Source organism: Chiloscyllium plagiosum, unplaced genomic scaffold (assembly GCF_037043375.1).
Source record: "Chiloscyllium plagiosum isolate Xiang-an unplaced genomic scaffold, Cpla_swu_hap1 HiC_scaffold_24, whole genome shotgun sequence".
NCBI lineage: Eukaryota > Metazoa > Chordata > Chondrichthyes > Orectolobiformes > Hemiscylliidae > Chiloscyllium > Chiloscyllium plagiosum.
The window spans coordinates 2,796,473-2,813,522 of record NW_028270162.1 but is presented as its reverse complement, the minus strand read 5'-3'; the positions used below and the strand labels follow the sequence as shown (position 1 = coordinate 2,813,522).

The window sequence follows — 17,050 nt, the reverse complement described above, 5'->3', positions numbered from 1 at the left end:
CCATCTCCCCCCCCATCTCCCCCTCCCATCTCCCCTCCCATCTCCCCCCCCCATCTCCCCTCCCATCTCCCCCCCCATCTCCCCCTCCCATCTCCCCTCCCATCTCCCCTCCCATCTCCCCTCCCATCACCCCTTCCATCTCCCCCCCCCATCTCCCCTCCCATCTCCCCCCCCATCTCCCCCCCCATCTCCCCTCCCATCTCCCCCTCCCATCTCCCCTCCCATCTCCCCCCCCATCTCCCCTCCCATCTCCCCCTCCCATCTCCCCTCCCATCTCCCCCCCCATCTCCCTCCCATCTCCCCCTCCCATCTCCCCCCATCTCCCCCCATTCCCCCCCATCTCCCCCCCCATCTCCCCCCCATCTCCCCCTCCATCTCCCCTCCCCATCTCCCCTCCCTTCTCCCACTCTCCCTCCTCTCTATCTCCCCCTCCCATCTCCCCTCCCATCTCCCCCTCCCATCTCCCCCCCCATTCCCCCCCCATCTCCCTCCCATCTCCCCCTCCCATCTCCCCCTCCCATCTCCCCCCCATCTCCCCCCCATCTCCCCTCCATTTCCCCCCCATCTCCTCTCCCATCTCCCCTCCCATCTCCCCCTCCCATCTCCCCTCCCATCTCCCCTCCCATCTCCTCCCATCTCCCCTCCCATCTCCCCCCATCTCCCCCCATTTCCCCCCATCTCCCCCCCCATCTCCCCCCCATCTCCCCTCCCATCTCCCCTCCCATCTCCCCCTCCCATCTCCCCTCCCATCTCCCCTTCCATCCCATCTCCCCTCCCCATCTCCCCTCCCATCTCCCCCCATTTCCCCCCATCTCCCCCCCCATCTCCCCCCCATCTCCCCCTCATCTCCCCCTCCCATCTCCCCTCCCATCTCCCCCTCCCATCTCCCCTCCCATCTCCCCCTCCCATCTCCCCTCCCATCTCCCCCCCCATCTCCCCCTCCCATCTCCCCTCCCATCTCCCCCTCCCATCTCCCCCCCCATCTCCCCCTCCCATCTCCCCTCCCATCTCCCCCCCCCATCTCCCCTCCCATCTCCCCCCCCATCTCCCCCTCCCATCTCCCCTCCCATCTCCCCTCCCATCTCCCCCTCCCATCTCCCCTCCCATCTCCCCCCCCCATCTCCCCTCCCATCTCCCCCCCATCTCCCCCCCCATCTCCCCGCCCATCTCCCCCTCCCATCTCCCCTCCCATCTCCCCCCCCCATCTCCCCTCCCATCTCCCCTCCCATCTCCCCCCCCCATCTCCCCTCCCATCTCCCCCCCCATCTCCCCCTCCCATCTCCCCTCCCATCTCCCCTCCCATCTCCCCCTCCCATCTCCCCCCCCATCTCCCCTCCCATCTCCCCTCCCATCTCCCCCCCCCATCTCCCCTCCCATCTCCCCCCCCATCTCCCCCTCCCATCTCCCCTCCCATCTCCCCTCCCATCTCCCCCTCCCATCTCCCCTCCCATCTCCCCCCCCCATCTCCCCTCCCATCTCCCCCTCCCATCTCCCCTCCCATCTCCCCCCCCCATCTCCCCTCCCATCTCCCCCTCCCATCTCCCCTCCCATCTCCCCTCCCATCTCCCTCCCATCTCCCCCTCCCATCTCCCCTCCCATCTCCCCCCATTTCCCCCCCATCTCCCCTCCCATCTCCCCCTCCCATCTCCCTCCCATCTCCCCCTCCCATCTCCCCTCCCATCTCCCCCCATTTCCCCCCCATCTCCCCTCCCATCTCCCCCTCCCATCTCCCCTCCCATCTCCCCCCCCATCTCCCCTCCCATCTCCCCCTCCCATCTCCCCTCCCATCTCCCCCCCCATCTCCCCCCCCCATCTCCCCCCCATCTCCCCTCCCATCTCCCCTCCCATCTCCCCTCCCATCTCCCCCCCCCATCTCCCCTCCCATCTCCCCCTCCCATCTCCCCTCCCATCTCCCCTCCCATCTCCCTCCCATCTCCCCCTCCCATCTCCCCTCCCATCTCCCCCCATTTCCCCCCCATCTCCCCCCCCATCTCCCCCTCCCATCTCCCCCTCCATCTCCCCTCCCATCTCCCCCTCCCATCTCCCCACCCATCTCCCCCTCCCATCTCCCCTCCTTCTCTCCCCCTCAGTCCATCCTCTCCCCTTGCACCTTTCCCCCCCCTTCCCCCCCTTCCCCCCCCCTTCCCCCCCTTCACCCCCCCCTTTCCCCCCAGCCCAGTGCCTGCTAAGCCCGTCCTGCTGCTTTATAAACCTGTAGCCGATGTATCAGACTCTTCACATGCCATCTGCCTGGAAGCCTCTCGATTCGTTGCCCATTCACTGGGTCTGGGGCGTGTTCCCGTTTCTGAGCAGGACCTTTTTAATTATCATTTCTCTGAGGCTTTGGTTTAAGTTCTTGAATGAATGAAAGACCATCATTTCAGCTGCAGAATTGGCCGTTCGCTGGTTAGTCAGAGACCCGTGAAGCCAGTCCCAGCAAAGACACTTTGTGTTCAATTTAAAAATGTTGAGAATAAGTAAAGTGATATCAGTCAAACTGCTCCTGAGGCTGATGTGATGTTGTGTGAACCCATGTCCCTTAGGGACAGGAATCTGCAATCCTTACCTGGTCTGGGAAACATGTAACTCCAGCCCCAGTGTGATGTGATTGGCTCTCACTGCTGTGTGAGTCATTCACTGGGCAAAGCCAGTGCCACAAGAGAAGGGGAGCCAGTACTAGCCTGACCAGCAATTAACATCCAAGAATTCATCATTTAAAGGAAAATGGTAGTGTGATTTGCAAAGTTTCAACATCTAGAATCATTGAGTTGTTATAGCAGAAAAAGAGACCATTCAGCCCACTGTGTGTGCCATCTCTCCAGGTGATCTGTGCTGTTCTCCAGCCTCTCAGTGTAACTCTGCTCCTTCCTGCTGTACAGACAATGATCCGACTCTCTCTGACTGACTTATTTAAATCTCTCTCCGCCACCCTCTCTGCCGCCTCATGTGGACATTACTGCTTTTGCTAATCACCTCTGTGCCCTCCAGATCTCAATCCTTTAACCAATGGGAACAGTTTCTCCCTCTCAGTACTGTGCAGTGCCCTCAGAAATTTGGAATTGATCAATTCCCCCCTCAGACTTCTCAAAGTGAAACAACTTCTCCAATATCTCCCTGTCACTGCAGTTCCTCATCCGTGCTCTCTTTTCATTAATCTCCTATTGGTGAAGAATAACAGACAGTGGATCTGTTACGCTGCAGTAAGTAAGTGCCTGAGAGGCTGCCCATCTTTCTATTTGACAAGAATATTCACTTCAATTTAGATACATTCCAGGGATGTGGACATCACTGACAGGGCCAGGTTTATTGTCCATCACCAATTATCCCTCACACCTGAAACACTGACTGAAATAGTGTTAAAAACAGGGTTGAAAGGGCAGAAGTCCTGACAGATGTTGCTCAGAGAAAGTGTCAGAGTGAAGAAAGAATGGTCATCACCTTCATCCATTAGCCATCCACTGTGCAGTTTGGGTTTGATTGAATGTCACTAACACTGATCTGCTGATCATTTTCAGGCTGAGAAACACAGTGTGTTCAGCGAGAGAAGCCAAACTATACACCAGGAAAATTCCGACGATGAGGATGATGTTTATGATGGACAAGTCCTCAAAAGGCCTGGTGGTTCAGTAGATGATTTCCTGAGGGGCTCGGAGCTGGGGAGACAGGTAGGGATTGAGGAATTGCTGCTACATTTCCTGCTTCACACCAGTTTCTCATATCGGTGACAGACCTCTGAGTTCGAGACTAGACTTTATGTAAATAAGTTTCTGGTCTCAGGGAGTTCCAGAAATTTAAAAAAACGTTCTCTGGTTCCAAATCCCAGGAGGCAATTGAGGGTGTGTAAACCATGTTCATTATGATTAACGGGCAACTAGGTCACTGAGCTCAGGGTGGGGGGGTAAAGCAACAGTGATGAAAAGGTGCATTAATAGTGCTGTCCCATGGATGTTGTACACCAACACGGAATTCCCCCAGGGTCACTCAGCTCCTGACCTCATTCCAGCCCTGGGTCAAACATGGACAAAAGAGCTGAATTCCAGAGGGGAGGGGAGAGGGACAGCCCTTAACATCAAGGCTGCATTCAACCGGGTATGGCATCAAGGAGCTCTGGCTACACTGGCATCAGTGGGTATCAGGGACAAACCCTCCACTGGTGAGAGTCATACCAGACACGTAGGAAGGTGGTTGTGGTCTGGAGTAATCCCAGCTCCAGGACATCTCTGCAGGAGTTCCTCAGGGGAGTGTCCTGGGCCCAACCACCTTCAGCTGCTTCATCAATGACCTTCCGTCCGTCAGGTCAGAAATGGGGATGTTGACTGATGATTGTACAATGTTCAGCACCACCTACCCTGACTCTCCAAAGCCTGGTAACAGACAGAGACAGTGTAGAGTTCAGAGAATCATAGAATCCCTTCGGCCCATTGAGCCCATACCAGCCCTCCAAACAGCATCTCTATTGTTAAGAACAAACACTGTTTGATGAAGTAACATCGAGTGGAAGTCTGACAGACAGATGAAGATGGAATGAGGAGCATTCACTCTCTAGACCTGCCCTGCCACCAGGAAGACCCGGGCTGATTTGTTTATGTACCGAATCACAGACTCCCTACTCCCACCATTAACACTCAACTCCTGACCCACCCCCACCCTAACAATACTCACTGACCCCACCCCCTACAGTAACAATACTCACTGACCGCACCCCCCCACCCTAACGATACTCACTGTCCCCACCCCCACCCTAACAATACTCACTGTCCCCACCCCCACACCCTAATGATACTCACTCACCCCACCCCCACCCTAACGATACTCACTGTCCCCACACTAACGATACTCACGGTCCCCACCCCAACCCTAATGATACTGTCCCCACCCCCACCCTAACAATACTCACTGTCCCCACCCCCACCCTAACAATACTCACTGTCCCCACCCCCACCCTAACGATACTCACTCACCCCACCCTAACGATACTCACTGTCCCCACCCCCCACAGTAACAATACTCACTGTCCCCACCCCCACCGTAACGATACTCACTCACCCCACCCTAACGATACTCACTGACCCCACCCCCCACAGTAACAATACTCACTGTCCCCACCTCCACCCTCACGATACTCACTGTCCCCACCCCCACCCTAACGTTACTCACTCACCCCACCCCCACCGTAACAATACTCACTGTCCCCACCCCCCATCCTAACAATATTCACTCACCCCACCCCCACCCTAACGATACTCACTGTCCCCACCCCCCACCTTAACCTTACTCACTCACCCCACCCCCACCCTAACAATACTCACTATCCCCACCCCCACCCTAATGATACTCACTGACCCCACCCCCACCCTAATGATACTCACTGACCCCACCCCCACCCTAATGTTACTCACTGTCCCCACCCCAACAGTATCGATACTCACTGTCCCCACCCCCACCCTCACGATACTCACTGACTCCACCCCCACCCTAACAATACTCACTCACCCCAACCCCCCACCCTAACAATACTCACTGTCCCCACCCCCCACCTTAACCTTACTCACTCACCCCACCCCCACACTAACGATACTCACTCACCCCACCCCCACCCTAACATTACTCACTATCCCCATCCCCCACAGTAACGATACTCACTGTCCCCACCCCCACCCTAACAATACTCACTGTCCCCACCCCCCACCTTAACCTTACTCACTCACCCCACCCCCACCCTAACAATACTCACTGTCCCCACCCCCCACCTTAACCTTACTCACTCACCCCACCCCCACTCTAACAATACTCACTGTCCCCACCCCCCACCTTAACCTTACTCACTCACCCCACCCCCACCCTAACATTACTCACTATCCCCATCCCCCACCCTAATGATACTCACTCACCCCACCCCCACCCTAACAATACTCACTGTCCCCACCCCCCACCTTAACCTTACTCACTCACCCCACCCCCACCCTAACAATACTCACTGTCCCCACCCCCCACAATAACGATACTCACTGTCCCCACTCCCACCCTAACAATACTCACTGTCCCCACCCCCCACCTTAACCTTACTCACTCACCCCACCCCCACCCTAACAATACTCACTGTCCCCACCCCTCACCCTAACGATACTCACTGTCCCCACCCCCACCCTAACAATACTCACTGTCCCCACCCCCCACCTTAACCTTACTCACTCACCCCACCCCCACCCTAACAATACTCACTGTCCCCACCCCCCACAGTAACGATACTCACTGTCCCCACTCCCACCCTAATGATACTCACTGTCCTCACCCCCACCCTCACGATACTCACTCACCCCTTCTTGACCCGCTGCAGTCCATGTGCTGTGGGTAGACCCACAATGCCCTGAGGGAGGGTCCAGGATTCTGACCCAGTGACAGTGAAGGAACGGTGATATATTTCCAAGTCAGGATGGTGAGGGGCTTGGAGGGGAACTTGCAGGGAGTGGTGTTCCCATGTATCTGCTGCCCTTGTCCTTCTAGATGGGAGTGGTCGAGAGTTAGGAAGGTGCTGTCTGAGGATCTATGATGAATTTCTGCAGTGCATCTTGTAGATAGTACACACTGCTGTTACTGAGTGTCGGTGGTGGAGGGAGTGGATGCTTGTGGATGTGGGGGTTGCTTTGTCCCAAATGGTGTTGAGCTTCTTGAGTGTTGTTGGAGCTGCCCCCATCCAGGCAAGTGGGGAGTATTCCCTCACCCTCCTGAGTTGTGCCTTGTAGATGTGGACAGGCTTTTGGGGAGTCAGGAGGTGATAAATACATTAAAGAGTTTGTAAAAGCTGAGGGACAGATTAGCACCAGGTTGGCACTGGATTAGCAGCCCCAGCAGGTCAGAGGTCAGGATGATAGGCTTCCTCGGGGTCCCGCAGCTGTCCCATCATCCCGGGGCAGGGGGGTATGTGTGAAACCTTTTCAGCTGCTCCTTCCATAGCCCACATCTGTTCTCCTCCTGATCCTACCAATTTCAGCATTGGGATTTTGAAGTGTTTAAAGCCCTTGTTCTTATTTGAGGTTGTGTTGAACCCCACACAACCTCATCACCTCAGGGGACCTCCCATCCACCGCCTCCAACCTCATCGTCCCACAACCCCGCACCGCCCGTTTCTACCTCCTGCCCAAAATCCACAAACCTGACTGCCCCGGCCGACCCATTGTCTCCGCCTGCTCCTGCCCAACCGAACTCATCTCTGCATACCTTGACACCATCCTGTCCCCCTTAGTCCAAGAACTCCCCACCAACTTTCGGGTCACCACCCATGCCCTCCACCTCCTCCATGATTTTCGCTTCCCTGGTCCCCAACACCTTATTTTCACCATGGACATCCAGTCCCTGTACACCTCCATCCCCCATCACGAAGGACTCAAAGCCCTCCGCTTCTTCCTTTCCCGCCGTCCCAACCAGTACCCTTCCACTGACACCCTCCTTCGACTGACTGAACTGGTCCTCACTCTGAACAACTTCTCTTTCCAATCCTCCCACTTCCTCCAAACCAAAGGAGTAGCCATGGGCACCCGTATGGGCCCCAGCTATGCCTGCCTCTTCGTCGAATATGTGGAACAGTCCATCTTCCACAGCTACACTGGCACCAACCCCCACCTTTTCCTCTGCCCCCACCCCCTCTCCGGCCTATCACCCTCACCTTAACCTCCTTCTACCTATCGCATTCCCAGCGCCCCTCCCCCAAGTCCCTTCTCCCTACCTTTTATCTTAGCCTGCTTGGCACACCCTCCTCATTCCTGAAGAAGGGCTCATGCCCGAAACGTCGATTCTCCTGTTCCCTGGATGCTGCCTGACCTGCTGCGCTTTTCCAGCAACACATTTTCAGCTCTGATCTCCAGCATCTGCAGACCTCACTTTCTCCTTGAACTCTCTGAGGCAAAGTTACAAATCACACAACACCAGGTGACAGTCCAGGACACAAACTTTATAGCACATGATCTTTTACTGTAAACTCTGTGTCCTATGATCCTGCCTCACTAGCTACCCAATGAAGGAGCGTCGCTCCGAAAGCTAGTGCTTCCAAATAAACCTGTTGGACTGTAACCTGGTGTTGTGTGATTTTGAAATTTGTACACCCCAGTCCAACACCGGCTCCTCGTCATCATAACTCATGGGGTCATTCTTCTATTCATCTGGCTGATGTGATTGGCTGGAGCTCCACCCGCATACATCCTCATTCTTCATTCATGCCACCTGATCACCCGATCACCCTGGAAATGAGTCAGGATCTGGTCAGGAAGCAAAGCCAGTTTCAAACAGGAACTAAAGCTTGCTTTTGCTCAGTGCCTCTGCTCTGGATGTCCCTGCAGTGCTAGCCACTGGGACACAATGTCCATTCCCTCCCCCACAGTAACACAGGCTCTGCAAACACCATTCTCCAGGTCACCTGCTCCAGCACAAGTCTACCTTTTGCATTTTCTTTCTGTTAGCAGCAACACTACGGCCATCCGGATGAGTACCAGACAGAGAGCAGCCGAGGTTCAGACCTCTCAGATATTCTGGAGGAAGATGAAGAGGAGCTTTATTCCGAAATGCAGCATGAGGAGGGGGGTAGGAGGAGACACAGTGCAACTTCACACAATGCACTGAAGGTAAGACACGTTCCATGAGCAGAGACACATGCACTGCACTGCCAGAGACACTGGTGTGATTCAGAGTTAATGCTCTCTCTGTCCTCCCTCCTTAAATATTGCCATGTCCTCAGTGACTGAATCTTTGGTGTTTTGTTTTCTGAGTTTCAGGAAACACGTTGTGGATCGTAACGTTGAATCTGCCTCATCGTTCTCCTTCACTATCCCGTGGCCCCAGCTCCCTCTGTGGGGAGGGGTTCTGGGGTTCTGCTGTTGGTGTTTTACCAGCTGCTTGGTCCTCCCAGGGTTGGGAATTAAATGGGAGGTCACGGTTGACATAGAGAGTGCTATCCTGTGAGGAATGGGGATGGGCATATACCACTGAACCATTCAGAGAATGAGCAGTTGCACTGTACACCCATCACAGTCGAGGTCAAGCTGGGCCCAATGACAGGGCCAATCCCTGGATCTGATCCAGGATGCCATCACCAAAAGGGAAGGATTCGGTGAAGGGTACTCCCCAAAAGCCTGTCAGAGCCGTGACCGGAATAATGAGGCTCTGCCATTTTGTTTCAGTTAAACCAACAGGTAGAGTCAGTAGCCAAGCAACATGACCGGATTTGTAACCCAAAGGCTAATGTTCTGGACACAGGTTCAAAACTCACCACAGCAACGACTGAGAGTTAAACTCAATTAATAAAGCTGGACGTAAAAATCCTGATCACTACTGTCCCTCAGTGAGGGGAATCCTGATCACTATTGTCCCTCAGTGAGGGAAATCCTGATCACTATTGACCCTCAGTGAGGGAAATCCTGATCACTATTGTCCCTCGGTGAGGGGAATCCTGATCACTATTGTCTCTCAGTGAGGGGAATCCTGATCACTATTGTCCCTCGGTGAGGGGAATCCTGATCACTATTGACCCTCAGTGAGGGAAATCCTGATCACTATTGTCCCTCGGTGAGGGGAATCCTGATCACTATTGACCCTCAGTGAAAGGAATCCTGATCACTATTGTCCCTCAGTGAGGGGAATCCTGATCACTATTGACCCTCAGTGAAGGGAATCCTGATCACTATTGTCCCTCAGTGAGGGAAATCCTGATCACTATTGTCCCTCGGTGAGGGGAATCCTGATCACTATTGATCCTCAGTGAGGGGAATCCTGATCACTATTGTCTCTCAGTGAGGGGAATCCTGATCACTATTGACCCTCAGTGAGCGGAATCCTGATCACGATTGTCTCTCAGTGAGGGGAATTCTGATCACTCTTGACCCTCTGTGAGGGGAATCCTGATCACTATTGACCCTCAGTGAGGGGAATCCTGATCACTATTGTCCCTCAGTGAGGGGAATACTGATCACTATTTACCCTCAGTGAGGGGAATCCTGATCACTATTGACCCTCATTGACGGGAATCCTGATCACTACTGTCCCTCAGTGAAGGGAATCCTGCTCACTATTGTCTCTCAGTGAGGGGAATACTGATCACTATTGTCCCTCAGTGAGGGGAATCCTGATCACTATTTTCCCTCAGTGAGGGAAATCCTGATCACTATTGTCCCTCAGTGAAGGTAATACTGATCACTATTGTCCCTCAGTGAGGGGAATCCTGATCACTACTGTCCCTCAGTGAAGGGAATCCTGATCACTATTGTCCCTCGGTGAGGGGAGTCTTGATCACTATTGTCTTTCAGTGAGGGGAATCCTGATCACTATAGACCCTCAGTGAAGGGAATCCTGATCACTAGTGTCCCTCAGTGAAGGGAATCTTGATCACTATTGTCTTTCAGTGAGGGGAATCCTGATCACTCTAGACCCTCAGTGAAGGGAATCCTGATCACTAGTGTCCCTCAGTGAAGGGAATCTTGATCACTAGTGTCCCTCAGTGTGGGGAATCCTGCTCACTATTGTCTGTCAGTGAAGGGAATCCTGATCACTAGTGTCCCTCAGTGAGGGGAATCCTGCTCACTATTGTCTGTCAGTGAAGGGAATCCTGATCACTAGTGTCCCTCAGTGAGGGGAATCCTGATCACTACTGTCCCTCAGTGATGGGAATCCTGATCACTACTGTCCCTCAGTGAGGGGAAGCCTGATCACTATTGTCCCTCAGTGAGGGGAAGCCTGATCACTATTGTCTCTCGGTGAGGGAAATCCTTACTGCAGGGATGGTGCAGGAGGGAGGGTTTTGAATTCTTGGATAATTGGGGCTCTTTCTGGGGGAGGTGGGACCTCTACAAGCAGAGGTCTACAAGCAGAGGTCCCACCTCCCATCTCTTCATCTGAACCAGAGGAGTTCCAATATCCTGGGGGGGGGATATTTGCTAATGCTATTCGGGAGGGTTTAAACTAATGCAGCAGGGGGATGGGGACCTGAATTCTAGTTCCAGTGTACAGGAGGTGGAGGGTAGTGAGCTCAGGGATAGGTTTACAAGGTCACAAGAGGGCACCGGCAATCAGGGTGTTGGTTTGAAGTCTCCTTCAACGCCAGGAGCATCCGGAATAAGGTGGGGGAACTTGCAGCATGGGTCGGTACCTGGGACTTCGATGTTGTGGCCGTTTCGGAGACATGGGTAGAGCAGGGACAGGATTGGTTGTTGTAGATTCCGGGGTTTAGATGTTTCGGTAAGAATAGAGAAGACCATAAGACCATAAGACATAGGAGCGGAAGTAAGGCCATTCGGCCCATCGAGTCCACTCCGCCATTTAATCATGACTGATGGGCATTTCAACTCCACTTACCCGCATTCTCCCCGTAGCCCCTAATTCCTTGTGACATCAAGAATTTATCAATTTCTGCCTTGAAGACATTTAGCGTCCCAGCCTCCACTGCACTCTGTGGCAATGAATTCCACAGGCCCACCACTCTCTGGCTGAAGAAATGTCTCCGCATTTCTGTTCTGAATTTACCCCCTCTAATTCTAAGGCTGTGTCCACGGGTCCTAGTCTCCTTGCCTAACAGAAACAATTTCCTAGCGTCCACCCTCTCCAAGCCATGTATTATCTTGTAAGTTTCTATTAGATCGCCCCTTAATCTTCTAAACTCCAATGAATACAATCCCAGGATCCTCAGCCATTCCTCGTATGTTAGACTACCATTCCAGGGATCATCTGTGTGAATCTCCGCTGGACACGCTCCAGTGCCAGTATGTCCTTCCTGAGGTGTGGGGACCAAAACTGGACACAGTACTCCAAATGGGGCCTAACCAGAGCTTTATAAAGTCTCAATAGCACATCGGTGCTTTTATATTCCAACCCTCTTGAGATAAATGGTAACATTGCATTCGCTTTCTTAATCACAGACTCAACCTGCATGTTTACCTTCAGAGAATCCTCAACTAGCACTCCCAGATCCCTCTGTACTTTGGCTTTACGAATTTTCTCACCGTTTAGAAAGTAATCCATGCTTCTATTCTTTTTTCCAAAGTGCAAGACCTCGCATTTGCTCACATTGAATTCCATCGGCCATTTCCTGGACCACTCCTCCAAACTGTCTAGATCCTTCTGCAGCCTCCCCACTTCCTCAGTACTACCTGCCTGTCCACCTAACTTTGTATCATCAGCAAACTTCGCTAGAATGCCTCCAGTCCCTTCATCCAGATCATTAATATATAATGCGAACAGCTGTGGCCCCAGCACCGAACCCTGCGGGACACCGCTCGTCACCGGCTGCCATTCTGAAAAAGAACCTTTTATCCCAACTCTCTGCCTTCTGTTAGACAGCCAATCCTCAATCCATACCAGTAGCTCACCTTGAACACCATGGGCCCTCACCTTGCTCAGCAGCCTCCCGTGTGGCACCTTATCAAAGGCCTTTTGGAAGTCTAGGTAGACCACATCCACTGGATTTTCCTGGTCTAACCTACTTGTCACCTCTTCAAAGATCTCCAACAGGTTTGTCAGGCACGACCCCCCCTTACTAAATCCATGTTGACTTGTTCTAATCCGACCCTGCTCTTCCAAGCATTTAGAAACCTCATTCTTAACGATGGATTCTAGAATTTTACCAACAACCGAGGTTAGGCTAATTGGTCTATAATTTTCCATCTTTTGTCTATATTTGGGGAAGATGGTAAAAGGGGGAGGGTGTGGCGTTGTTCTTCAAGGGTAATATTACAACAGCTGAGGTAACGTTTGAGGACTCATCCACTGAGATAGTATGGGCTGAGATTAGGAACAGGAAAGGACAGGTCACCCTGTTGGGAGGTTTCTATAGGCCTCCAAATAGTTCCAGAGGAAAGGATAGTAAAGATGATTCTCGATAGGAGTGAGAATAACTGGGTAGCTGTTATGGGGGCCTTTAAGTTCCCCAGTATTGACTGAGAATACTATAGTTCAAGTAGTTTAGATGGGTCAGTTTTTGTCCGATGTATGCAGGAGGGTTTTCTGACACAGTATGTAGACAGGCCAACAAGGGGCGAGGCCACATTAGATTTGGTAATGGGGAATGACCCCTGTCAGGTGTTTGATTTGGAGATAGGTGAGCACTTTGGCAATAGTGACCATATTCCGGTTATGTTTACAATAGCAATAGGCAGGGATAGGTATATACTGCAGGGGAAGAGGTATAACTGGGGGAAAGGCAATTATGAAGCAATCAGGCAAGATTTAGGATGCATAGGATGGGGAAGGAAACTGCAGGGGATGAGCACACTTGAAATGTGGAGCTTACTCATGGAACAGCTCCTGCGGGTCCTTGATAAGTATGTACCTATCAGGCAGGGAGGTAGTTGTTGAGAGAGGGAGCCGTGGTTTATTAAAGAAGTTGAAGCTCTTGTCAAGAGGAAGAAGGCGGCTTATGTGAGGATGAGGCATGAAGGCTCAGTTAGGGGGCTTGAGAGTTATAAGTTATCCAGAAAAGATCTAAAGGGAGGACTAAGAAGAGCCAGGAAGGGACATGAGAAGTTGTTGGTGGATAGAATCAAGGAAAACCCTAAAGCCTTCTATAGGTATATCAGGAATAAAAGAATGACTAGAGTAAGATTAGGGCCAATCAAAGACAGTAGTGGGAAGGTGTGTGTGGAATCTGAGGACATAGGGGAAGCCCTTAATGAATACTTTTCCTCAATGTTCACATTGGAAAAGGGCAATGTTAGTGAGAATACGGAGATACAGGCTACAGGGTTAGATGGGATTGAGGTTGATAAAGAGGAGGTTTTAGCAATTTTGGAAGATATGAAAATGGATAAGACCCTGGGGCCAGATGGGATTTATCCTCGGATTCTCTGGGAAGCCAGGGAGGAGATTGCAGAGCCCAGCTTCGATCTTGGTTATCATTGTCGTTAGGATTCGTGCCAGAAGACTGGAGGACAGCAAATGTTGTTCCCTTGTTAAAGAAGGGGAGTCGGGACCACCCTGGGAATTATAGACCAGTGAGCCTTCCTTCGGTTATGGGTAAGGTGTTGGAAAAGGTTACAACAGATAGGATTTACGACCATCTGGAGAGGAATAATTGGATTCGGGATAGTCAACACGGTTTTGTGAAGGGAAGGTCATGCCTCACTAACCTTATTGAGTTCTTTAAGAAGGTGACCAAACAGGTAGATGAGAGTAAAGTGGTTGATGTGGTGTATATGGATTTCAGTAAGGCGTTTGATAAGGTTCCTCACGGAAGGCTATTGCACAACATATGGAGTTTTGGGATTGAGGGAGATATAGCAGTCTGGATCAGTAATTGGCTTGCTGCAAGAAGACAGAGGGTGGTGGTTGATGGGAAATGTTCATCCTGGAGTCCAGCTACTAGTGATGTACTGCAAGGGTCGGTGTTGGGTCCACTGCTGTTTGTCATTTTTATAAATGACCTGGATGAGGACGTAGAAGGGTGGGTTAGTAAATTTGTGGATGACACGAAGGTAGGCAGAGTTGTGGACAGTGCTGAAGGATGTTGTGGGTTACAGAGGGACATAGATAAGCTGCAGAGCTGGGCTGAGAGGTGGCAAATGGAGTTTAATGCGGAAAAGTGTGAGGTAGTTCACTTTGGAAGGAGCAACAGGAATGCAGAGTACTGGGCTAATGGTAAGAATCTTGGTAGTGTAGATGGACAGAGAGATTTCGGTGTCCAGATGCATAAATCTCTGAAAGTTGCCACCCAGGTTGATAGGATTGTTAAGAAGGCATGCACTGTGTTAGCTTTTATTGGGAGAGGGATTGAGTTTCAGAGCCATGAGGTCATGCTGCAGCTGTACAAGACACTGGTGCGGCCGCACTTGGAGTATTGTGTACAGTTCTGGTCACCGCATTATAGGAAGGATGTGGAAGCTTTGGAAAGGGTGCAGAGGAGATTTACTAGGATGTTGCCTGGTATGGAGGGAAGGTTATATGAGGAAAGGCTGAGGGAACTGAGGCTGTTTTCGTTAGAGAGAAGAAGGTTGAGAGGTGACTTAATAGAGACATATAAGATAATCAGAGGGTTAGATAGGGTGGACAGGGAGAGCCTTTTTCCTCGGACAGTGAAGGCTAACACGAGGGGACATAGCTTTAAATTGAGGGGTGATAGACTTAGGACAGATATCAGGGGTAGTTTCTTTACTCAGAGTAGTAGGGGCATGGAACGGCCTGCCTGCAACAGTAGTAGACTCGTCGACGTTAAGGGCATTTAAATGGACATTGGACATAGGACATACATATGGGTAATAATGGAACGGTGTAGGTTAGATGGGCATCAGATTCATTTCACAGGTCAGTGTGACATCGAGGGCCGAAGGGCCTGTACTGCGCTGTAATGTTCTATGTTGGTCTGACCTACATGTGAGCCTTAACTGAGCAATCACTCAGTTCAAGGGCAATTAGGGATGGGCATATCACATCCAAACAAGCTGTGATGTAGACTAGGGGCCAATGGGGGTCATGCTGTTGTGAGACTCAGTGGTGATTAAACACAAATTGATCAATGTGCAGATTCGGGATGTTGGGGTGGGGGATGGTGGTTTCAGGATGTTGGGGGTGGGGAGTGGTGGTTTCGGGATGTTGGGGGTGGGGAGTGGTGGTTTCGGGATGTTGGGGGTGGGGGGTGGTGGTTTCGGGATGTTGGGGGTGGGGAGTGGTGGTTTCAGGATGTTGGGGCTGGGGGATGTGTGGTTTCGGGATGTTGGGGGTGGGGGATGTGTGGTTTCGGGATGTTGGGGGTGGGGGATGTGTGGTTTCGGGATGTTGGGGGTGGGGGATGGTGGTTTCGGGATGTTGGGGGTGGGGTTGCTGCTATCCAATGAGGATGGGGGAATGGGCTCTTGGTGCTGGAGGACAATGGAAAGCTGACTATCCTGGTGGACACAGAGGGGATCCTGAAATACAGGAGCCCTCTCTACACCTTTGTTATCATTAATGTGGTGAAGGCTGGTGCAATTACATCATTTAAAAGGCTGGACGGGTATATAAAGACAGAAAGACAGTACACCAGAGAAGGGGCGGGAAAATAAAACGGAGGAATTCCACTCCATTAGGAAAGACGTACAGTCCAGAAATGTAAAAGAGAAGACACCGTAGAAAACCCTAATCGAGGTTATTAAAAGGATGAAAGAGTTTGATAAGATGTCAGTGTGGAGACTCTATTTCAATGTCTTCACTGAAGGCCCAAACCAGGGTCACCAATATACAGTATCCCCAAATAAATCCAATGGCAATTCAGGAGATCGTCTTCACCAGGGAGAGGGGGGAATGGGGGGGGACTCACTCCCACAGGGAGAGGGGGGAATGGGGGACTCACTACCACAGGGAGAGGGGGGAATGGGGGACTCACTCCCACAGGGAGAGGGGGGAATGGGGGGGGACTCACTCCCACAGGGAGAGGGGGGAATGGGGGACTCACTCCCACAGGGAGAGGGGGGAATGGGGGACTCACTCCCACAGGGAGAGGGGGGAATGGGGGACTCACTCCCACAGGGAGGGGGGGAATGGGGGGTTCTCACTCCCACAGGGAGGGGGGGGGGGTAATGGGGTGGTCTCACTCCCACAGGGAGAGGGGGAAATGGGGGGGGACTCACTCCCACAGGGAGGGGGGGGAATGGGTGACTCACTCCCACAGGGAGGGGGGGAATGGGGGGTTCTCACTCCCACAGGGAGAGGGGGAAATGGGGGACTCACTCCCACAGGGAGGGGGGGCAATGGGGGACTCACTCCCACAGGGAGGGGGGGGGGGAATGGGGGGGGACCTCACTCCCACAGGGAGAGGGGAGAATGGGGGGGACTCGCTCCCACAGGGAGTGGGGGGGGGAATGGGGGGGGGTCCTCACTCCCACAGGGAGGGGGGGGGGAATGTGGGACTCACTCCCACAGGGAGGGGGGGGGGGTAATGTGGGGTCACACTACCACAGGGAGAGGGGGAAATGGGGGGGGACTCACTCCCACAGGGAGGGGGGGGGAATGGGTGACTCACTCCCACAGGGAGGGGGGGGAATGGGGGGTTCTCACTCCCACAGGGAGGGGGGAGTAATGGGGTGGTCTCACTCCCACAGGGAGA

General features: G+C 52.8%; 1 protein-coding gene across 1 annotated transcript in view; it reads left to right on the top strand.

Annotated features, from left to right (window-relative positions):
• The window catches only part of LOC122551100 (RIMS-binding protein 2-like), a 188,561-nt gene that overhangs the window by 14,252 nt on the left and 157,259 nt on the right, over positions 1–17,050 (top strand). The window contains exons 2-3 of the mRNA XM_087999789.1: positions 3,516–3,665; positions 8,454–8,615. Coding sequence (XP_087855915.1) covers positions 3,516–3,665; positions 8,454–8,615 — 312 coding nt within the window. The remainder of the gene's footprint in view (positions 1–3,515; positions 3,666–8,453; positions 8,616–17,050) is intronic.